The sequence below is a fragment of the Symphodus melops genome, assembly GCF_947650265.1.
Source record: "Symphodus melops genome assembly, chromosome: 5".
In the NCBI taxonomy this organism is placed as follows: Eukaryota; Metazoa; Chordata; class Actinopteri; order Labriformes; family Labridae; genus Symphodus; species Symphodus melops.
Genome location: NC_136695.1, coordinates 18,702,878 through 18,727,484, shown reverse-complemented (window position 1 = coordinate 18,727,484; position 24,607 = coordinate 18,702,878). Strand labels below are relative to the sequence as shown.

Here is a 24,607-nt window from a genome sequence, read left to right as displayed (position 1 = left end):
TTGATTCTTACCTCGACATGTTCCCACGCGCAGTAGGACAAAACAGCCATCAATATAGGTATTGCGGTATGTCCCATTTTCTCGCCTCCTTTTGTCTCCTTTTATCGCGAAGTTGCTGTGGTTAAATATGTGACACCAACATACGCTGTCTTGTTACATCAGCTGAGGTGGTGGACACTGCGTTCGTCCTGCGATATCTCCTGCTGCGACTGCGTCCTGCTCGCTCGTGCCAACGGGTCCTCTCTCCAATGGCAGCCTGGGATTTTCTGAGGATGAAGTCTGACAGAACCAAGCCCTGTTTCTGCGGTTATTTAGCACAGGCTGCACGAATAGCGTCCACGTTGTGGCTTGGTGAAGAGTGGCATCTGGTGGTCGGAGTTGGAGAATGCAACGAAGCGTCGTCTGCTGGGTTAAAAAAAATAAAAAAAATAATCGTTTTTTTTTTTATAGGGAAAATCCACTTGAAAAAAACAAAACAGACAGAGTTCATTGTGTTCCCAAGATGACTTTTTTGGTGGTGAAAAACAGCATTTTAAAGGTACTCAGACCATAAATAAATCCAGTAAGACGTGAAATAAAGAGGCTGTAGGACTACTGCTTGGTATTTATTGTGGCCTTCATTAATGTTGTTATTGATTTCATTGTATTATAACGTTTTGATGTTAAAAATGTCCATTAAAAAAATTATAGAGGACAAATCAGAACATACCAGGCTTAGAAACATGTAAAGCTCCAAAGGGTTAGGTCACCCACAGAGACAAGACGAAATCAGCTCGACTTGCAAACTTAATTTCCGAAAAAAAGTCACTAAAATAAACAATTAATCCGTCAATAAAGAACATAAATACCTTACTTGAATTGTGATGTTCGTGATAAAAGGTCCCACAAACCGATGTGGATGAAATAGCACTATACAGGTTGTGAGGAAAGTTAAAACTACGAAATCCTCATGTTTATATATTTATTTTAAGACACATTTTCACTGAGATGTAACTCAGTCTTTAATTGTTTTAAATCGGAAACATTTCGTCTTAGCTGCAAAGCATGTTGCTTTTCACATCCGCAAACGGTCAGTAGGGGGAACACGAGGTTCGAAAAAAAGAAAACATTTTCCTTCACGTCTGCTGCAGGAAAAACACACACACACACGCACGCGCGCGCGCACACACACACTATTAAAATGAGTACATTTTGTAGTATCCTGACCTTTTATTAAACATGGGAAAACACGTTTTCAGGAGCAAACTGTATTGTTTAAATGTGACAGAGCATAGAACAGTGTTACACTTAACATGCACTGCAATTCAGACATCTACTAAATCCCATGAGGACATCGACAAATTCCCTCAGAAAGCGCGCCACAATGGTGGACTTTTTATTATGAACAGGGCTACTTTTCGAAAACTTGAAGTCATTTAAAGTACTACCAAGACTCGCCTGGGAGAGGCAGCATTGTGCCGCAAGGCTTCAAGACTTGTTGGTCATTCAAAAGAGGAAGAACAGAAGAGCAGCAGGTGATCTGGGCGTGGCTGAAAGTTTAAGGAAAAGGTCTATTCAGGTGTTTCCAAAAGTCGATGACAGGAAGGACAATTTAACTTAAATAGCCTACTGTTGATGTTTTCTCATTTTGCATATTTTTCACATTTTTTATTTACTGTTTTGAAATACTTACAAATTCAGGATCCATAACTTTGCATCCAGAACGAGGGACACGAGGAGTTTTTGGAGTGTGTTTGGAATATGCATTCCGCCAGATATGATTACGACGTAAGTCACCTTCTGCCTTTTGCCTATCACTATCCTAAGTATACACACAATTACAGTGTTATTTGACCGCTTCAGAAAAGTGGCACCGAGGCCTTGAGTTATTTTTCTCCACTGCGTCCTGCTGCGATTTGACATTCTGTGCTTGTTTAGGCCTTAAATAACTACTTGACAACACCTGACAAATTATGCAGTCTGTTGGTATGTGATCATCTCACTGATCTCACTGATACTGGTGTTGAAGTGTAACATTTATTATGTCTTAATGAGGGACTGGACGGCGAAAACTTCACGTTTGTTGACACTGTCACAGACTATTGATAGCAGCTATGAATTCATAACTTAGGTCCTTTTTAACAACAGTACAGACCTAGAAAACCTCAGCCAGGCTCTGTGTCAGGATTAACTGTTGATATTTATCCCATTTACTGGGAGAACTTTTTTTCACATTTGATGATGGCTGACTGCTATTTTCCTTTTTTTTTTTTTTTTTTTTTAAAAATTCCAAATATTCACAATAAAGATGATCAGCGACATTGAGGAGCTGTGTAGTCTCATTATTATCCCTCGTCTGTCATCCCCCACAGAAAGGTGTGGTTCGCTGCAGCAACACAACTGCCAACATCCAGTCACATTTAAGTAGTTAACAGTTGACTCTCCACAGGCTTCAGTCATTGTGATCATAAATAATTACAAGCATTCTACATCTTAATCAAACGTATTAAAATATGATTGATTCGGGAACACGCGTTAAAGGTTGTGTTGAGAAATCTAAAGCAGAAAAACAAGTTGCCTCAGTGGTTAACCATGGATTGAGATGGGCTCCAACAAGTTCACAAAACTCTGATGCTTTATGCAAGGCAACATTTAAAGTAGCTGGGATTTTAAGAATTAATTGGATGTGAAATCTGCAGAAAGCTTTTTTTCCCCTCTAACCTGTAGGTCAAATTTTCCTGGAGCATACATAGATTATGTAAATTTCCATCATACACTTCTTGTTCCTACATAATTCAGTCTTGTTTTAGACGCGTAAACAACCAGCACAGAATGTGGGCAGGAAATAGTGTCGGGCAGCCAAAGGTGAACTTCACTCTGAAAAGGGATTCATTAATGGTTACAAGGGTTTGGTCATTGCTGCTGAGACTCACACGCTCTTCCCTCGATTATTTGAGGGGGGTAGTTGGAGAGTATGCATAGCATGCATAGCAGTGTGTTAATATGAAGTGCTAGTTACCATCCTGAGCACTGCAGAAGTGCCCTTGAGCAAGGCACCACACACCCAACCCCAGCAACTCAGGAGCGCCAACTGTGGGCAGTCCCCCTCACTCTGACATCTTTCCATTGGTGCATGTTGTTAGGATACAGTTTGTGCATGCATTTGTGCTTCAGCCTGTGTGTAGAGTGTAAAATTGAATTTCCTCTTGCAGGATTAATCATAGATCTACTTCTTCTTCTGAGTGCAGGATGACTCATCAGACATTTGAAACGTTTTGCAGGAAGAAAAAATACAGTTATTTGAAGTGAAAAAAAAACAAACCCAAGTAATGCTTTTATTAAAATATATTTGTCAGATAAATGAACATTTAACACAGCAACTGGACTTCGACTGCACCGATGGATGCATTCAAACAAAGTGATAAACCATGGAATGAGTTTAGTCTTTGACAATGTGCAGTGATATTTAATCTCACAAGATTTCAGACACTATGAGTACACTATGAAGCAACATCCCTTCACTGCTAAATGTCTGCTTGGGGCTACTGTCAGTGAGAAGGTAGTTTAGGGTTTTTTTGGGGTTTTTTTTGGAAAAGTGAAATAAGTCAGAGAACAATGAATAGCATTGATTGACTTTTCTATTTGATTGGACCTTTTAGCTGCAGGCTCCGGTCTGGATTGTTTGGACAAGACACGTCTCTGAGCTTTTAAAGAGAATCTCCACCAACCTTCACATCTGTTTGTGGGGAAAAAAGTTGTTTAAGGCCTGTTGGGGATCAGCAGGGAGATGAGGTCTGATTAATTTGCCCCAAGTGATGTCGCTTGAGGCAGCATCAGTTGGGGCTTTTGACTGCGAGTTTGAAATTTGGAAAACAAATCTTGTCAGTGTGGAGTTTGACAAAAGTGAGTGTACTAATAGCCCCCTCCCCAGCAGCGCTTGAAGCTAGCAACTTGAGGCTATGTTAGCCGCTATCAGCAATCAACACACCTGGATCTCTGTCAGCTGTCAAGTTGCATTGTGGGTAACGTAGTCAGGTTGTTGAAAAGAATATGAATACTTGGAATTAACTTTTTAATTTCTCTGATTCAACTCAATTCGTTTTGATCATTTTTTAAACTGCGTTAAGTTAAAGGGTGTTTAGGGGCTGCAATTCTCCATGCGTTGAGCTGTAGCTCTGACTGTTTGGTCTCTGGTTGTTATGTGCAAGTACACTGTGGAAGTGCATTGTGAGACAGTCAACTGCCATATTTGGAGACTAAATAAGAAAGAACGATAAAAGTATTTATTACTTTTATGCTTCCGTTGAGGTTTTATGGCACACAGCACTTTATATTGCAAAATATTTATGACTGACACAATATAACAGGCTAAAAGAAACGTGTTTAGTCTAAAATCAGATTCCTTATTTTAAGCAGACATAATACCAAACGAATAAAAAATGAAAAGGAGAAATAAAGAATCACTAGGTTTTAGAACTGAAATCAAACTTGAGCACTTTAATATAATTCTTGTTTGTTTTAAAGCGTTCTATACATCAATCTGACCCTGACCTTATTTACTTGTTTCTTATGTGGTGCCATGCTTTTTGAGTTTGTTTTTGCGTCCTTAAATGTTTAATTATTAAAGATTGATGTTTTATTTATTGAGCATTGAAACATCTTGGCAGTATCGCAGGTTCAATTTAATCACTAACAGATAAAGTAACTTGGTCTTCTTGCCTTGTAAAACCAAAACTGCAATTGTTTTTATTAATTAATATTTTGTCAAAAACAACAACAACAACAACAAAGAATCAGGGCTCAAAAAGACAGAGGGGCCCATGGCTCTGTCATTGATCCTGCTTTAGCTGCAGAAGTTTTGAAATGTTGAAAACACACTAAAACCTGTGCTGTTTATTTAAACATGTACCACTGCCGATCCAAGTTTTTTGATATGATAAACGAAAAACTAAAGACGTTGAAAACCGAGGAAAGTCTGTTAACAGAGATGTTCAACATTACAAGGACATGAAAAACAGTGCAGAGCAGCTCAACATGTATGAATATCAGCGTGTTCACAAACAACTGTGCACCAATACACGCAGTAATTGATTTAATACAGTTACAGCCAAGATCTGTTTTGCAAGATGTACACATCTGAAAGCTTCTCTCTCTCTCTCTCTCTCTCTCTCTCTCTCTCTTGTTGTCTCTTGTTGTCTCTTGTTGTCTCTTGCTGTCTCTTGCTGTCTCTTGCTCGCCCATCTTGCGCTCCCTTTTTGAATGAGGTATCTATTGTGTTATACCAGTGTTTTTGGTTTGGAGTTGCTAACTTTATTTGTTTTTGTTTTTGTTTTTTTGTGCCAGTGTGACACTAGGAAAGGTTTTCTGTGTGTTTGAATAATGGGATGTGTCTAGTTGAAGACACAAAAATAAAGCTGATATGAGATCTGGAATGAACAAAAAAAAAAAACAGTGTTAAACAGGACCAACCATTGAATTATGAAGTAGAACTCTGCTTTAGGAAGACCTGCTGTTTCTCCTCTGTAACCACACCTCACAGCAGTTTCTTCATACGAGTAAAACTGGTTAGACTTCTTAGTGAGACACCACTGCACCAATCTTAAAGCCTTCTCTGCAGCCTGTTCTTGTTGAACATTACCAGTTTGGGATATTTTATGTTCTGTGTTGACAGACAGTAATACCTCTTGTTAAACAGCATGCAGAACACTAGTCAGCCAGTATTTAATAAAAAAGCTATACTTAGTCTAACAATGAGATAGTCTTTCTTTTTGGAGTAGAAAATTGGATATGATGAAGAGCATGTAATGGCTTTATTAGGCCATGATCAGGGTGGGCTGAGACCCCGGAGCGCTTGCTGACCCCCATCTCTAATGATTTTCCTCATTTGGGCCTATGATTGCTGTTTGAGATTCCTATTAGAAAGCATGAGTGGAGGCCCAAGCCGGGTAAGAATAGGCCTTAATTGCCATGAGTTATCATCTAGACTCGTGTAATTGAGCCCCCATCTTAAGGGGCAGCACATCTGACAAATTGATTTAATACCAAAGTGATTCTCCATCCCTAATGGCACTCGGGCTTCTTCAGGCATTGAATTCATTGTGTGTTGATTACTAAGCGGTCTGAAACCTTTCTCTCAGCCCGCCCACTCGAGAGAGCCCAATAACAGACACACAAACGCACACATGAAGACGCAAACACACACACACTCTGAAGCAACAAGCCCATAATTTCGACAAGGTACCATGTAGATATTATGCAATTCTTTAATTCATGTGTGTGTTCATGAGGGAATGGTGTGGGAGCTCTGTCACATTTACTGAGCAGGTTTTACCGGTTTTGTTGACATATAGTAGTCTGAACATACTGCCTGTTTGAACCTGAATTAGGTTAAGGTATTTCACAAAACTCTTCTCATTTTAAATCGGGTCAAAGTTCATATTGATATTTTTGTTTATTTTATACAATTCTGCAAATATTCTGTTCAATAAGAAAAAAAACCAAAAAAACCAAACGTGTTTGTAGCAACAGATCAGAATGTGAGTCAGTGATGGATTTATTGAGTCATATAGATTAGTGAGTGTACAGTCTTGCAGTAATGGAAAATTAAATGCTGCCATTACAAAACCCCTGTGTAGATGCTCATCCAGGACCTTTCCTGGGTAAAAGAGTACCAATAATAAGAATAGATTATAAACAGAATATCCTCCTATTTTCTTTCTCATGTTTCAGTAGACATCCTCGCTCCCCTGGCCACCTGACGACACTTACAGTGTCAGTCAGGAAACATTTATGAACGTTAAGTAGAGACAGACCATGGAGAATTCCAGAGGCTTGGCAGTGTTTGCAGATTTGTAACTGTCATTGATGATTGATCTTTAGATGCAATACACCGTGCTTCAATGTTCTCAGTCTAATCAAAGTTCTTGCTGTATGTTTGCTGACTGTTTTTTTTTCTCTCTCGCTTCTTTTTCTGCAGCAGGGTCTTAATGGCCGTCACGGGCATATTGACTTCTCAACAAGCAAGAGAAAGTCGTCAAAGAAGAAGGTCGGCATCGTGATTGGGGTTGTGATGGCGGTTCTAGTCCTTGCAGCTCTAGCGGCGTTCCTCATCTGGCTGTTTGTCTGTGAGTATAGTTTAAACCTGAACTTTTCTGTAAAGGCAATCGACAATAGAACGTAATGTTACACCCTTAACATACTTGGATGAATTAATAAGGACCTTTTTTTTGTTTGTTTTAATATAAATCAACCTAATCCCTGTTGTAATGAAGTAAGAACTTTGAATATTTACATTTCTAACGTCAGTCAATGCCAAGCTGGGCATTACATTAGAGAACGGCAAAGTAGATCATTCCCACGTGTTGTTAAGGCACAGCTCTTTGATATTAAAGTGTAAGAGTGGCTTGTTTTGGACTTGGTAATTTCCCATTAGTGTTAGCCTATTTGACAGCTGCGACATTCTCCTTTTAATAATGCATCGGAGAAAAATGTCACAGAGTCCATGGCACAGCTTCGTACGTCTGATAGAAAGGCCTCTGAAGTCTTGATAAACAGCCTCTTGATTCAACTGGCTGCTTTAATTGCTCTGAGAGCCAAACTGTCTTCTCAGTAAGCGATCACACTTCACAACTTTTAAATAGTGCTCCAAGGCCTGTTTAAAACCCGGAGTCGTCTCTTTCATCAAAAGCAGCCATCATACTGCATTTTGTTGATCAAACACTGAAGTCTTGCCTGCCTCTCTCCTTCAAGTTAAAGACGATGATTCAGAGTCCACCTTAAGTAAGCAGCTCAGCTCTTCTGCTCTGGTCTTCAGTGGACATATGAAGTTAAGCGATGTGCCATATAACCAGAAGCTGGAGGATACCAAGAGCAAGGAATTCGAGGCTTTGGGGGATAAACTGGAGGCGATTGTGAGTATTGTTTGACTTGCAAAAGACAAGACTTTCCTATCCTTGCTATCCTTCCTATCCCTTTCTGGACTATTTTGAGCAGAGTAATACACCCGCCTCTCTTCACTCACTAAGGATTAGTCGTTGTTGTTGTTTGGCGTTGTTGAAATGCATTTTTTTTTATGCCCCTCCTAGTGCACAGAAACTGCTGAAGGCACATTTGCGTGGGTAGAATAAAATGCCGTACATTGCTTCCGTAATTCCCTCAACAGCATCTCCTATTATTGGAGGCAGTGGAGCTGTTTGTAGCACCACTTAGGAGCATGTTTGGATAGCAAAAAAGCATTCACTCAAACACCATCAAGCAAACACTTTCTCAGTGAAAAGCTACTGAGGTGAGGGTGTTAGGTGAGGATTAGAGTGTAAGTGGATGACTGGAATATGAGATGACTAGATAAATGTAGGGGTAAGCTTTATGTTTTGTACGAGGTTTGCACTTTCATACAACTGAAAAGACAGCTTTTGAAGAATACCTTTTAGAAACAAGTCACTTTTGACATGATGCATAAAAACTGTAACATGTGGCTACAGTAAGCAATGCTACAGTAAAGTAGAGATGTTTAAGTACTGATACTGTTATTGGTACCAGGATCAGTAACCAGTGTTGGTACCAGTATCCACGTCATCCTCCGATTCGGCCTTGATTGTCTTATGGTGTATGATGACGAATGTCATAAATCATTAGCCCAAACAAAAAAAAAAAAGTTTTAGCTACTTAATATAATAAAAACATCCCAATTCAGTTCTATAGTGCAGGATTGAATGTTTATAAAACCAAACAACGAAGTCTACACCACCTTCTGTTCTACAAAAGTCAAACCAGAAACACCCCTTGGAATCATAGATCAGGTTTTGAGCTGGTGACACCATTTGTGCTAATGTTTGCTGTCATATCATTATTTGACAGTACACAGTGTTACTGATTACTTTTAATGTAATTTAAAGTTTTTTTTTATGTCAGCTGGCGAAGCTGTGATACTGGTGTCCCACTTCTTACACTTGCCAAAACAAGACTTTCCATGAGTTCAGACTTATAAGATAGTGTTGGTTAGGTTTCCTCTCACTGTTCATCCTCTATTCTTCTTATCTGTAACACATACTGCTGCAACAGCTGTCAGTCATGGCGTCAAAACCCTCTTTATAGCCTCAAATAGCGAATTAAAACTAAACAGCCTAGAAAACATTAAGCTCCTGCTATGAACTAGCTTGGTTACAACTAACTATGATGACCAAAACGAAACAATCGAGAAACGAAAATGTGCGCTGTCGTCCTCTATTGGCAGTGTGTTCATATTCAACCTCGAACCCTTTGTCGTCCTCCACCCTCTCCTCCTATGTCTCTCTTTAGCTGTCCTATGATATAAAAACAGATGGTCCCCCATAATTGATGTCTTTTTTTTGTCATTTAATGGTATCAGAGAGGTTCTTGGTATTGGCCAATAATCCAGTACATCTAGAGTTGGTAATTAACAGAAAAAATGGTGCGTCTCTATATTGCAACACACATGCTATAACTTTACTCCCAGTATGTAGCTTCACTTTTCATTTCTATTTTTCTAAAAGTCAGTTAAAAAAAAAAGACTTTTTGATATTTTATTGTATCATGATTGACCAATTAGTCCAGTTAAAAATCCTTTCCCACCATGTAATTCTCTGCTTTCATTTAAAAAAAAAATCATAAATAAAACCTGCTCATTGCCTGCAGTCGGTTTTTTTAACCCTTGTCTCAAAAAGCACTTTGCTCTATAGTTAGATAACACTGCACATGCATAAAATATGGCATTGACCTCAATTAAGGACCACAGAGTATGACTGCAGCCTTGTCTGAAACAGTTCGCAGCTCTCTACAGCCAAAGGCAAGACAGCTAATTGAGAATCCTGTTTCAGTGTGCTTTTCATGGAAGGCAGTTTTTATGTTAACATGCTCATTTTGTGCTTTATCTTTAGGCTGACAAGCACAAATCGTGTACATGCTCTTTTCAATAAAAAGTGCGTTTTCTTCACACAGCTGAAGGAAAACTACAAGAAAGATCCACTCCTTGCTAAATACTACACCAAATCTGTCGTCACTGCATTCAGGTAAAGTCATGGTCTTGAGCCCTGCTTGATTTTTTTTATTTTTTTTATTTTTTTTAAGCAATAGAAAAGAAAGGTCACATTGAAGGGTTGTTGTGTTTGAAGGGAACGTTTTGTTGCATTGACTTCTGTGGGCTTGAAGTCTGAAGAGTGTTGTAATTCTGAGGTTGAGATCGTTGTCTTGTGATTGTGCTGGAGATACAGCCATGCTTATGCCCTTCAAACTTTGAGGATTGTTAAGTTCTGTAAAAATTCTTCTTGAACATTTATAAACTGAGTGGATGTGTCTATTTCTTGCTAATTCTCCAAAGTCAGACTAAATGGCTTCTAACGTTGTTCTTTCCCACTATGCATCCATTTCTTTCTCTCTTTTTTTTTTCTTGCAACAGTGAGGGTGTGAAAGCCTACTACTGGTCCCAATTTGAAATTCCAGTTGAAGACCTGGAGATCATTCCGGAGTTCTCTGAGGAGCGAGTGTTGGAGACACTGGAGAGTGGCATTAAAGAAAGGAGCAGAACAGCAGGCCTTGCAAATATCAGAATCAGTGAGATCACTGCCTCAAGTAGGTGCCAGCGGGAGTCGAGTGGGTGTGACAGAGTTAGGGTTTTTCTTTGAAAAAAGTGTTCAAGAGAGAAACTGTTATAAAGCCATACTGCTGTGTTCTACCTTATAAATGTATGGTGTCAGATAAATGTGATCATGTCACTGCTTCCTCGTGACAACCAACTCCCAAGACAGTGGATAGGGGACATCTCGAGAAACGTTACACCTTACACGTTATTGTGAGAGTCAGCAGCCATAGGGCGGAGGCAGTTGCGAGGCCAAACCATACGAGCAAGCAGGTGTGTAGCCCTGTTTAGTGAACCCAGTATGGTGAATCATATCGGGAGATGAGTGAACCGTTACATCCCTACCTTCAAGTTAAAAAAAAAAAGTAGATAAATTGCTGGATGTTGGTCTTCGTGTTGGGTTTTTCTTCTTTGTTGAATTTATTAGCAGGGTACACTGTGTCACGCTGCGAGACTAAGACCAGACCACTTAAAAAGATCAATGAAGACCAAGAATAAATAAAAAGACCATAAATATTGCTTAAATAATTTAAGTTTTCTTTTAAATAAAAATGACAGAGACAAACAAGGTTGCTGCACTTTTATGTTCAAAACCGCACAATGCAAATACATATTGAATCTTAACAAGTGTGTATATCTGACTTCTTTTGAAAAACAGTATACTGAGAAAAGCCTCATTAACCTGACAAGTCCATAAAAATAAGTGTAAAGAGATGCAGTATTTTTGACTAGAAATTAGATGACTCGGCTTGCTGAGATGTGAGTTTTTGCAGGTGTCTAATGTGCATAATAAGTGTATAGATTTCCAAAACATTCAAGCATCTAACAGCAGCTGTTTCATTCATAAAACTAGCTAAAGATCATCAGATAAACTCTTTATGGTTTGAAGAGCCAAACCAAACCGGGGGGGGGGGGGGGGGGGGGGGGGGGGGGGGGGGCGAATAAAACAAATAAATGAAAGTTATTTGTTGTCTTTCTAACCACAGTAATGAGGTGGGGAAATAGCCTATCATTGGTGGTCTTGACCGTTCTTGATTTAATTCAGTTTCATATACATCACAGATAATATGATGCTTTATCTGTGTAGTGTGTTAATATTTCACTTCAGATTTATTTTGTCTTTTCTGCTGCTCAGTGGGTGAGCGTTGACATGACAACAATGTTTCAGATTCCCTACATTTATACGACCTGGAACACAGCAGTATGATATCCTAACGAAATTTGATCTTCCAACCTGAGCCTGACATTTAGGAAAACAGCAAACATATGAATATATTCAAGTGTCGTCTCTTATCAGCTTTGGTATTCTGTTTGCTTTCTATTTTTATTATAGATAACCTGCTCTGAGCTGTGCTGAGAAGATGATAACGGATAAGCCAGACCTTTCTGCTTTTGCTGCATCTGAGATTGCTCATTTTATGTTGTTTGGACCCTGTAATGATATTAGCTGGGCTTTGGCCTGGCTTGAGACAGCCATTTTTCTTCTTTCTGTCTTCTCAGCATTCACATTGCATTTGTCCACATCCTGGCCACCAGCCAAGTGTTGGCACCTGTGACTCAGTGGTTGTGGTGCTCTTTAAAAGATTTCTATGGGTATGATTTGATGTTACTGTCTAATACAGTTAGACAGAGATGTATGGCTTCCTGCTGTAGGGCAAGGTGAGATGAAGCAGAAAGAGCTGCACAGCATCACCAGTTCCCTTAACCGCGGGGAAATGGGACAGAAAATGTGCAAGCTAAATATTTTGGGGTTGTGTATCAAATTCTATCAGCATCCCAATGTTGGAGACCCATTCTTACCTTTCCACCTATTTCTCTCTCTCTCTCTCTCTCTCTCTCTCTCTCTCTCTCTCTCTCTCTCTCTCTCTCTCTCTCTCTCTCTCTCTCTCTCTCTCCCCCTCTCTCTCTCTCTCTCTCTCCCCCTCCCTCTCTCTCTCTCTCTCCCCCCTCCCTCTCTCTCTCTAGTGACAGATCCTCGAATGGCCAGGAACCCCAGAGCCAGTGAGTATGGCTTGTCCCATTTCAATCACCTGCAGTTGTAATTTTCCAGCTGGCTAAATGTACACTCTCACACTCATGCCGGTCTATAACGAATGGCTGGTCCAGCCTGTGTCGTACATGTGCTGCTCCACTCAGATATGGAGAACTTTGTATCAGGCCAGAGCCAGCCAGACACTTTTCTTTGTCGCTGTCTGGAGATTCATAACTCTGGGATGATTAGACTATGTTACTACATTACCACAGTAGCCGTTTTAGTCTTACATTTCCCCTTCTCTACATAAAGCTATCGTATAAAGACTGGACAAACTTGTACTTAAAGAAAAGCAATCAATTAGATCTTTAAATAAAATGTATTTATGAAATGATAAAATAAGCTATGAACTACTGATTCTTGGTCACATCACAATTCTCACTGAAAAATGTTGTGATTCCCAGAGGAGTGTTTCTTCCGCTTGGAGGCTAATGAAAAGCCGCAGACATTTTCATCGCCAAATTACCCCAAGAACTACCCCTCCAAATCTCGGTGCCAGTGGCAGATTCGAGCTGCAGAAGACAAAGCCATATTTGTCACTTTCCCTACCTTCAACATCGAGGATGACTGCTCCGATGACTTTGTCTCCATATATGACTCTTTGAGTCCAGATGATTCTCAAGCCATCACCGAGTAAGTCCTAGTGAATGTGAATTTCTAGAGGGGTGGGAAACATGGCACAAAGTCATACTGGAGACATTTTGAAGTAAACCTTTTGTGAAAGGACCAGGTTAAACCATAAAACTATTGGATTGATGTACTATGCATCTTTACAGGTATGTATCTGCTCCTTGGAAGAATTGTATTCTGAAGTAAACGAGTCAAGTGACGTGTATTTTCTCCTTTCGTAATCATAGTGACACCAGTCACGTATAAACTGAGATGGCAGGGTTTGTTTGATGGGCTTAACCAACATATGTCCCAATTTTTTAGCCTTGGGGTTATGAGAGAGGGAAAATGTAGTTCTTTATCATTTCCAGATCATAAACTACAAGGATTCACTTTGAATTTCACTGAAATGTTGCGAAGGGATTTTCGGAGTAAAATCAGTTTTAAAGTGGTCGGGGAAATATGTTTTACTTGATGCTTTCACCGGATTTCTGGTAACTGTTCTCTGATTTTCTTCTTCTGTTTTTTTGGCCCTGAAGCCTTTAGTGCTGCATGTGCCATTTTATTGTTAACTTTTGAGACCTCAGTGAGATTGAGTTGGCTCAAAAAGACTTCTCCTTTCAAATCTGTGATGGGTGCCAACCTGAGTCCTGCTAAACCACTGAGTGTAATTGCAATGAGTCTACAGGGGGGGGCTACAATTCTGATACTACAAGCTCCTGATTCTACAATCAGTTGTAGCTGCAGGCAATTTAAAACTCAGAAAGCATTGCCAAACAAATGTGCATTACCAAGTGATGCATAACATTTTTATAAAGCTATTGAGCGATCTGCGTTATCCAAGGTGACATGGGGTTTATGAGAGCCATAATATAATACTCTGTAATGACATTATTCTACTGGAGGTAGATGTATTGCTGCTCTTGCAGTGTCATTTACACCTCCCTTGCTTTGCCGGCAGCATTGCTGAAACTTTTTTTTGCTAATGCATCTAATCTTTGACTTTGAAACTCCGCCGAAGCAATTTTTATCTAGCGCTGGCACATCTCTGCTTATTTATCTCGTTTTCTACCTCTTGCTGCTTACAGTATCTATTGATTCGTTTTTCATTTTTTTCTCTTCTTAAAATATTTCAACTTGTTTGCTGAATAGATGTTTATCACTCCTGACTAAAGACAATAACAGTGTTTTAAGTTAAGTATTGCACATCCTTCGCTAAAACCAAAGGTGATTCAGTTAAAATCAGACATTGTGCTTACTCTTCATGATTGTTTCTACTACTGTACGTTCATCAGGGAAACAGCCTTTTTACTGGTTCTCTAACACAACCTGATACATTCACCATCTTTCTTGTTTATCAACAGGAAGTGTGGTCAGAGGCCGCCCTCGAACCCCCTCGAGGTGTCTTCATCTGGGAATATCATGCTGATTAACCTGATTACTGACGGTTTTGTGCAGAAGCCTGGATTTAGAGCAGATTATAGTGCCATCCCCAAGTCTAAAGGTAGCATTGATCCTGTCAACGTTTCTTATCGTCAGCTTCCCAACTTCAGTGTTTTGCAACAGTTAACTTTGATTTGTTTAATCGTGTTTATACTTAATTCATCACAAATAAATGTTTTTAATGTATTTTGTTTTCAGTTCATAGCTGCGGTGGTGATCTCAGTAAAAGTTCAGGAGTCTTCACCTCCCCTCTTCACCCCAGTTTTTATCCTCCTGCTGTGGACTGCAAGTGGACCATCAAGGTTTGCATCACTGCTCCTCTCCCAGGCCCCCTCCTCCTCCCTTAAACCCCTCCATCCTCCATCCTCCATCCTCCTCCTCCTCCTCCTCCATCCTTAGTCTGCCATGAAAGAAATGCTGAGGCAGCACTGTAGAAGCCAAGCTGTTCAGTACCTCTTCTATCTTCATCTGTCAGAGCACTGTTGCTGCCGCAGCTCTAGCTGGGCTGCGGTATTTTGTGTGTTTGAGTTTTGTGCTGTTGTGTGTGTGTGTGTGTGTGTGTGTGTGTGTGTATGCATGTTTACCCATGGTCTCTTTGGTTGTGTAGCCTTCACACTAGCTACAGACACGTGCCTTCGTGTGTGGCTGGATGAGTGATATGCATGGTCAATTTTATGAGCCAATCAGGTCCTTCATTGTGTTTCAGGTCCCTGCTGGGAAGTTGGTGCGGCTAAAGTTCAACATGTTTCGCATGAAGGAGCCCGGTGTGGACATCCGTGTGTGTCACAAAGACTATGTGGAGCTTATGGGCAACAAGTAAGACATCAACTCATTTAAATGGCGAAAACTAAATAATATTTGAGCAGTGTATGGTAAACATCCATCATTGTTCAGAATGTGTACAGTTTCCTAAGCAATTACTCACCTTTTTGCCCTCTACACGTTCACTCAAATTAAAAAACGTTTGATGATGAAACTGAACTTGCTTCTTCTCTTGTTGCTCATGTTTCTTTCACTTTTAGACATAATTAGTGTTGTTGCTCTTCTATCTTATCTCGGCAACGACTACTATCACAACAGGGAGCTAAGAATTGTAAAACATAATAATAATAAAACTATACTACTAAATAGTAATTTAATTTGTATTCCATGTTTTAATCAAGTAGCACATAGCATAAAAGAACCTGCAACAAGTATCCAGCCATACATTTTCTTCTGCTTATTCGAGGCATTCTCTGGCCAGAGGGGATATGTTCAATTACATGCAAAAAAAACTTTATTGGGGGCGGGGGGAGGCGATTCTAAGGCACATAGAGCAGTAAGTGAACAACAGTGCAGGTAAACTAAAATCAGGAGTTGAGGAGCTGGACAGCCCTGGGGACGAAGGTTGCTCTTCTCCTCTGTTTCCTGCAGCAGGGACAGTGAAGCCGGCATCCTCAAACGCAGGGAAGAGGGCGTGTGAGGGGTCCTGCATGATCCGACCTGCTCACCTGAGTGTCTGCTGCTCGTAGATGGTAGACAGAGTCCTGAGAGGAATTCCAATGATCTTAGAGCAGACTTTGACCGTGCTCTGCAGGCGGTATATAATCTAAATTAACCCAGAGAACTTTGGGTCTGCCCCAGGGTATCCTCCCAGTTGGGTGTGCCTCCATACCTCCAAAGGGAGGCAAACAGGAGTAATCTTAAGATACACAAACTACCTCAACTGGCTGTTTTAGATGCAGAGGAGTAGCAGCTCTACTCTGAGCTCCCCCCGAATGTCTGAGCTCCTCAACCTGTCCCTAAGGCTGAGCCCCCCACCCCCCAGAGGAAACTCATTTTTGCCGTTTGTATCCGCTATCTTGTTTTTAAGATTCAAGATTTTCATTTGTCACATACAGATGTGCAGTGAAATTACACAAGTTACAGAAGGCCATGCAACAATAACAATAAACAATTTAGTCACTTGACTTTTTTTTTTTCAGAATACAAAACAATACACATATATACTGGAAAATAGAATATAATGTAAAAAATAAAAAGGAGTTATTTTTTCGGGCACTAACTATAGCTCATCTCCATAAGTAAGAGTTGGACATTTTTGACTGGTAAACGAGGGCATTGTCTTCAGGCTCAGCTCCAGTTTTACCATAACAGTTCAGAACAATGGCCGCATTGCTGCCGCTGCTGAGCCAATCTGCCTGTCAGTCTAAATTAAAATCTGGGTTTTGCATTTGCACGTGTCATGGGAACAAATAAGAATAGTTTGCAGGAAAAATCTCAATTAATAAATAAAGGACAGGTTTAATTGCAGTGAGAGACTTAAAAATAAGCCTGAATTTCTTCTGAACTTTGGTTTTGTGTCTCAGGTATTGTGGAGAAATGTCCTCTTTGGCTCTAACCAGCAAGTCCAACGTCCTCGAGGTGAACTTTCACTCCGATGAGTCGTACACTGACAAAGGCTTCAGTGCAGAGTACAGCGCCTACGATCCTGCAAATCGTGAGTTTATAGTCTGATCTGGCACGCACACTTGCTTGACAATTTGCAAGATTGCCGTGAAATGTTGTGTCGTGACAGTGACACTCATAGCCTGCCATTACAGGCGAGACGCAGGGAGTAACTGTTGTCTGGGAGACCACCAGGCGCTGGCTGACTGACAGTCAAATAGAGCTGTTTAGGGATAGAGGCTTAGAAACTGCAGCAGGGAAACTCAAGAGCCAGACTAATCACCAGAGAGCTCGTTTATTGGGTCCATTTTATTTGCCAGTGTCTGTCAGGAGCACTCCACTTTCAATACCCTCCACTCTTTATGTTGTCTCCCAGTTTGAGCGAAATGGATTTATAATTGCTCTGATCAACAGGGACAAGCAGTGGCAACATGATGGATGCTGCAAACATACACTGTCATTCCCTCTTGCTCAATCTGTCAGCATGGTCTTTATTTCCATTTATTCTCTGCTTTTTGATCAGCTTGTCCCGGAATGTTCGCCTGTGCTTCCGGCATCTGCATTTCCAAAGATCAAAAGTGTGATGGCTGGAACGACTGTGGTGATATGAGTGACGAGATGAAGTGCAGTAAGTTCCCTCTCGACCCATCCACACATCCTCTGTCTTTCTCTAATCTAAATTTTTCATCCTCTTGAAAAAAGCCTCATCCCTGCTTGCTTTTAAAGGAGCAGATCTTGCCAAGAAGTGGCTCTTCAGATCAATACCACTCTCATAACTCATTACCTGTAATTGCATTTTTTTGTTTTTAAACATGATCCCAAGTCCTGTAAGAGTTTTACAGAAATCCAGTATTAGGGGGTGGGCAGTTGGGAGATTGGGGGTCGCTACTGGGTCTTCCTTCTTCTTTATTATTTCTTTTTTTTTTATTATCACTGGAATATGCCGGTATTGTTGTCTGATTGTTGTACCCGTTTATGTTTATAAACAATAAAAAAAAATACCACTCTCATAACTTAGCCCATTAAATACATTATCTGGCTTCAGCCTGCAGCCCGTTAGCTTAGCATAACGCCTGGATACAGCCTTACTGGGACAACTAGCTAGGCTTTAGTACAAAATCACAAAATCTAGCAAGTAAAAACAAAGATCATGCGATTTATTGAGAGTAATGTAACAATGTTTGCCTGGTGCAATGATTGATTTCATTTTGAGGTTGCCAAGCTTTGAAAGTTTGTTATTGTGGATATTAAAGTTATATCCTCAAACACAACCCCCTGTAAAACTTCAGCTTCTATTTTTAGGAAGCACTTAGCAACTTTAATGTGGCACAGAAGACAGATTTTCTAACCTTTACAAAAGAGCAAGATAAGCGCTTTCCTTTCCAAGCTATGCTAGCATTCTTCAAATTTGCCCTCCAAACTTGAAACAAATGGGTTGTATCAATTTTCCTTTTGAAGTATTTGAAATCAGTAGAATTAAAATATTTATTAGTAGTGGCATTATGTCTTTAAGACTACCCCTGTTATGTTTTTTTATGAGCCAGGCTTGCAGTTTTCTGTTATTAGGATAGAGGGCAAGTTTTTTTTCTTTTGAAGTGCATGTGTGAACAAGCAGCTCAAGTGGATTACAGGGTCAGACTGCCTGAAATTGTATTTTATATTTTCACGGGTGACATATTAACCCTTCAAACCTTAGAGTGTGGCCTATTTTTCCAAGCAAGCAGTTCATATTTTGTGTAGCATTTTAAATATTCAGTGATTAATGTTGCAGAAGAACATTAGAGAATAAGATTAGAACATCTCTTTTATGTCATTTTTCTGAACAGCTCTCTAATGTTTATTACCATTCTGTTACCTTAGAGTGTGGTGAGGACCAGTTTTCCTGTGGGAATGGTCTGTGCAAACCTAAACTCTGGGTGTGTGATCGGGTCAACGACTGCGGAGACGGCAGTGATGAGAAACAATGCGGTAAGTGTTTTGTTCTTAAAGCGCTCTTTAGGGGATACAAAGCTCTATCTAATGCTAGGCTAATCATGCTAACATTAAAGGCACTTCATTGCTAATGCTCTGGTCAGTGACTTGGGCTGTGTGCAGTCATTATTGTATCAGTAATGGGGTTTGTTTGAGGCCTCGCCCAATTTGCTGAGCATTCATCCAGACCCTTAATAATGTGTAATACTCACAGGGGAGAGTGGAGTCCGATGCTAATGTCGCCACGGCTTTGCCGCTAATGTCTTCATGAAAGTTATTAGCTTGTCCATTCCTCATTTAAATGTTCATCTTTTTTGTTATAATTTCCTCATGACCATGATCCATTGCCTTCAGGTTGTGAGGAAAACGAGTGGCGCTGTGGCGATGGAGTTTGTATGCCTTCGGATGTTGTGTGCGACAAAAAGAAGGACTGCGAAGACGGAAGCGACGAGGCCTCTTGTATAACATGTAAGTGGTTACTCTTATTCTCTTTCCAGCCACTTAGGCATTTAAATGAAACCTCACCAGAGTGGTTTGAAAGCATGCACCTCAAAACATTAAGCAATTAACCTTCATCCACGGCTCAGAAAAGAGTAAGGTATTGCAAAAATGCTACAGTAAAGACTTCATTTATTATTCAGAGCAATTTTCACAGTTAATAGTATTTGATCATTACTTCTACTCTCTACTTCACACTTTAACAATTTCCTTTTTGCTCACATACTTGCTTTCACGCACACACAGGGTACTCTTGGATTTCCTCTTGATTTTCACTTCTGTGAATAAAGAGGGGTATTAGGCCTCAACCCCAATCAATACCCCCAATCAATGCAATCTGCTCCTCAATCACTTTGCATTGTGCCTTCAAAGCTCACTTTAAAGCCTCGCTGATTGCGTAGTCTCTTTACTCCTTCAGACTAGCATTGCTCTAACACTTTGATTGAAATATATGTGCTATGTGTGTTTTGATGCCGTGACCTGTCTCTGCCCGGCTAAAGCTCCAGGTATCTGCTCCGACTTCAGCTTCAAGTGTGAGAACAAAGAATGTGTCAACAGGTTGAACGCCGAATGTGACCGAGTCAACGACTGCTCTGATAACTCGGACGAAAAAGGCTGTGGTGAGTTTTTTTTTCTCTCTCTCTCTCGCTCTCTCTCTCTCTCTCTAACTCCACCTCACAAATTTCAGGTTTTACATTTTTTTCCTTAAACAGCTAAAAGTGGATCTAATCTTTTCAGTGTCATTCAAATAGATTACAGAAGAGCCGGTTGAGCTGCATGTTGGGCTGTCTGTTAGAAAAGAGCCTGAGGCCTTGACTGCTTTATTTATTTCATTCTCCTTTGAAAGAAGCTCTTGTCATCTCTGAAGTTTTCATTTTTTCACAGTTTCAGCCTCAGGGTGTGTCTGAGCTTTTTTTATTTTTTATTTTTTTTATTTTTTTGGATCAGCTAATATGCCAGGGTGTCTTAGTAGGATTGTAATGAACCATAGTAGCACTCAAGCCAAGACTGATATCATGATGGCTTCAAGTAAGCTAAATCTGATTTCTCAACTGGTTGTTAACACCCGTAATTCAATGCTCCTCCATTCTCTTTATGTTCTGTTTTTATTGCCAGATTGTGGCACAAGGCCATACAAGCTGAAGCGCATCGTGGGAGGGCAAAACGCCGAGCTAGGGGAGTGGCCGTGGCAGGTCAGCCTTCATTTTCTCACCGATGGGCACGTTTGTGGCGCATCGATCATATCAGAGAGGTGGCTCCTTTCTGCTTCACACTGCTTCGTCACCAGCAGCCCATCGTAAGTCACAGCTGAAGCATCCATAACACAGCTGGACTATACTCGACACATCATGAAACAGTCCTTCTCTTATGTTTCGTTTGGGGAAAAAACGTTATTGCTTTGCTCCAAATGTTATTATTCGTCAAGTTATTTACATTTTATTATAACTCATTATGCAATACTCTAATGCACTTTCTGCTGAAGAATAGTAGAACTCTGCACAACAGAGGACCATTTATATGAATATTGCAAAGTCTGAAAATTAGCCCCTGATGATGCAGTTAATTCAGAAAAACCTTGGGGGGGCTACATTTACATCTCATCTATTAAAAACAGGAAGCTGTAATAATAAGAGTAGCCTGTAGGTGGAACACTTACCATGCTGTTAGTCAGGGAATGTGTGCATTTTCTCAGATTTTCAGTTGCTGTTGATATTTTCTGTACACACCATAATTTAATTTGTAAGCATTTTCTAGACTGGACATTCCAGCCCCCAAATTATTTATATTTTTACAGTCACTGCTCATCATAAAAAAAGGCAAATGTTTTTTTGTTTTTTTAACATGTCATGAAAATGGAATGAAACCCAGCAGAATTACAATGTGGCATACCCTGCCTTTGCTGCTAAAAGGGTTTGCAGTAACTGTTAGAGAAAGTATGGTGTTGCTTTCTAACACTCTAACCTTTAAGCTGCATACGCTTCAGGCCTATTTGGTTTGGAATCGTATTAGATTCGACACATGGTCATGACATTGCATCCCTCCATCCTGGTGCTTGCGTGTACAAAAACATAACCTTTCCCTCTATGATCTTACCACAGGTACCATGTTCCATCCAACTGGCAGAGCTACAGCGGCATGCAGGACCAGTACAAGCAGGATGGCGTACAGCGGCGCACATTGAAGAGGATCATCTCCCACCCAGATTACAACCAGATGACCTTTGACTATGACATCGCGCTGCTGGAGCTCAGTGAGCCGCTGGAGTTCAAAAACACCATCCAACCCATCTGCCTCCCCGCATCCTCCCACATCTTCCCTTCGGGCATGTCCTGCTGGGTCACAGGCTGGGGCGCGCTTCGAGAAGGAGGTATTATACGCTAGCAGAACTGTAGTGGGTTTTTTCACTGTAACTGATTATCAGACACATTTTGAATATTAATTTTGTTATTCCTCAATTACGGGTGATCCACGATCCAACTTTGTTTTTCCTTTTTCGCGTACCCATCTCACATCATAATGAAGACGTACCACTCCTCCCCCATCCTTCACAAAATTAGCTATTCATCTCTGTCCTTTATCTTTATTCCCTGCCTGCTTCCTTCTTCTTCTTCTCCCTCCCTTCATCTCTTTCTCACTTCATCCTGTCTTCTTTCTTTCCTTTAATGTCCCTCCAATTTCTTTATCTCTTCCATCATGACACACTTCTTTTCTGCTCAACCCAACGTTCCTTTCTTCCTCTCATCCTTTTCTAATCTGCTCTATTCCATTAAGCCTTCTTCCATATCCATATATCAAGACAGACGTCTGCTCTCCTGGGAAGCCTCTTAAGGCTTCATTAGCTAACACTAATCCAGCCCATTAACACCTTTGATGTTGGTGACGAACACAGAGGTCATGTGGCGGAGTACTGACCCCTTTGTCTTGCTCTCTCAGGTCAAAAGGCACAGCTGCTGCAGAAGGCGTCGGTGAAAATTATCAATGACACGGTGTGTAATGTGGTCACCGAGGGCCAAGTCACCTCCAGGATGCTCTGCAGCGGATTCTTGGCCGGAGGAGTCGATGCATGTCAGGTGAGACTGTGCTATGTTTCCCATCCACAGGGCGGAATATAGATTTCCACCACATATAGGTTTTCACACCTTATCAAGCTCTCATATATCATAGCAATTCCACTCTGCCTGTCATCACCAGGGAGACTCCGGAGGTCCACTGGTGTGTTTTGAAGAAAGTGGGAAGTGGTTCCAGGCCGGCATCGTGAGCTGGGGTGAGGGCTGCGCTCGTCGGAACAAGCCCGGTGTCTACTCGCGCCTCACCAAGCTGAGAGAGTGGATCAGGCAGGAGACGGGGGTTTGAGGATGATGTAAAGAGCAAAGAGGGATTCAGAGCAACATAAAAAAAACTTTCTGGAGAAGGACCATTTGAGTCTGAATCAGGTCAAGTGTCCCAAAGCGTTGTCCTTTAAGCAGCATGGACTCAGGTACTTGTGTGGAAACACTTTATTTGGTTGCCAATTCCCTTCGAACACCCCTTTTTTTACTCACTTTCACACACACATGCAGACGTACACTCGATTTTTAAACTACACCTACTCATATTTTTGTATGTCATTGTTTGCCAACACTGTATAGTCTTACTGTGCCTCCATAGATATCAACATTTCACAAGTTATAATTACCCTATTTGATGAACTATGCATGAACTCTTAATTTTTACAATATCATTTTATGAATATGGATTATGGATTTTAACTCTTTCAAGGTTCTTTTATGGTTATTTTCAGCCTTTGCAAGCCGTTTGTGTTTTTCTGAACAGGTGCCATTAACTGTGGTGAAAGTTGCACTTTGCTTATGCTGTATATAGTTTAAATAGCTATTCATATGGGGTTTTATTTTTCATTTGTCGAACAATGAGACCACTTTGAGCACATTGGCTTCCGACTATTGTTTCTATCTGATTATTTGTGATTATTTTCCAAAGCATAGTGAGCTAAAGATTGAGACCGGCCACTAGTGTTCATTTATATCTGTTATTAATTAAAGACATCAACTTGTAGGGACATCTACTGAGAGTTGAAATAAAGACAAAAAAAATGGTTTTAAAAAAGAGGACATTTTAATATTATACTTAAGTGAATGAAAACCAGGAGCAGCCAGGAAGGTGGGAACGACACTAATCAATTTAAAGGCCTGTGAGCTGTTTGGAAAATGGCCAGCAGTAATGCTAAGTACTCCAGATTTGCAGGCAGAAAACTCCAGCATGGTCCCTGAAGATGGATCTGAATAAAAGACTGGGCTGTTGCTGAGGTTGTTTTAAGTTGTTGTTGATCTGAAGCTGGGTCCTCAATCAGTATTTCTCTGGCATGTTTTCACGTGCTGACTGGCCTTGACTGCTCTGTGAATGAGTGTCTGAAATGTTATATTCAAGAGGGAGGATTAGATCCAAGTGGCTTTGGTAAACTCAGGCTGATGGGGGGTCTTCAGTAGAACACACCTGAAGGCCAAAACAAACCAATACAGGTTGCATAATTTGCCAGAGCAATGCAGTGATTTTTTTCTCCCCTTTTCAAGTTTACATCTTTGGTCCCCACTTAATCAAATTGTAAATCTGAGATTTGAAGGGGTGCTTACTTTACTCTTTATAACTGACCTAACCTGAAAATAATCTTTCCTGGATAAACAAACCAAAGATTTGCACAAGTATTATTTATTTTAAAGAAAAAAAGATTTTAACAATATTGCTTCACTGATATGTTTGTTCTCTTGATGGAGGTGAATGTGAATTTTTCAGAAATAAAGAGAAATACAAAACTCCTGATGTATATATTCCCAAGCATTCCACAACATTGTTTGGATGTTAGACATTTTTATTGTTGAAACTTTTTTTTAGATTTCTTTGTAAATTTATGTTTTTAAGAGTTCATAATAAACATCTTACATCAGAATCCTCAGTACCTAATTGCATCACCTGTATTATTTGTCTCAGGCGAGGCCTGGCTTTGTATTGTGTTTTGCATGATAAGTTGGTGTCTTGTGAGACCTTGTCCCCTCATCACA

At 40.4% G+C, this 24,607-nt stretch overlaps 1 protein-coding gene across 2 annotated transcripts; it reads left to right on the top strand.

Moving 5' to 3' along the window:
• Positions 1-1,515: 1,515 nt before the first annotated feature.
• On the top strand, positions 1,516-24,495 carry st14 (ST14 transmembrane serine protease matriptase). 2 transcript variants are annotated; one of them, XM_079342841.1, is made up of 19 exons: positions 1,516-1,767; positions 6,959-7,103; positions 7,729-7,889; positions 9,937-10,007; positions 10,394-10,566; positions 12,539-12,574; positions 13,010-13,238; positions 14,579-14,718; positions 14,856-14,959; positions 15,364-15,473; positions 17,006-17,136; positions 17,608-17,712; positions 18,945-19,052; positions 19,410-19,523; positions 20,054-20,173; positions 20,670-20,850; positions 21,653-21,921; positions 22,488-22,624; positions 22,746-24,495. In XM_079342841.1, exons 1-19 carry the CDS (start codon positions 1,741-1,743, stop codon positions 22,905-22,907), a joined length of 2,523 nt encoding a protein of 840 aa, XP_079198967.1. In that variant the 5' UTR covers positions 1,516-1,740; the 3' UTR covers positions 22,908-24,495. The 2 variants fall into 2 exon arrangements, with proteins under 2 accessions (XP_079198967.1, XP_079198966.1); XM_079342840.1 differs by having other exon boundaries at positions 6,956-7,103.
• The last annotated feature ends 112 nt before the right edge of the window (positions 24,496-24,607 follow it).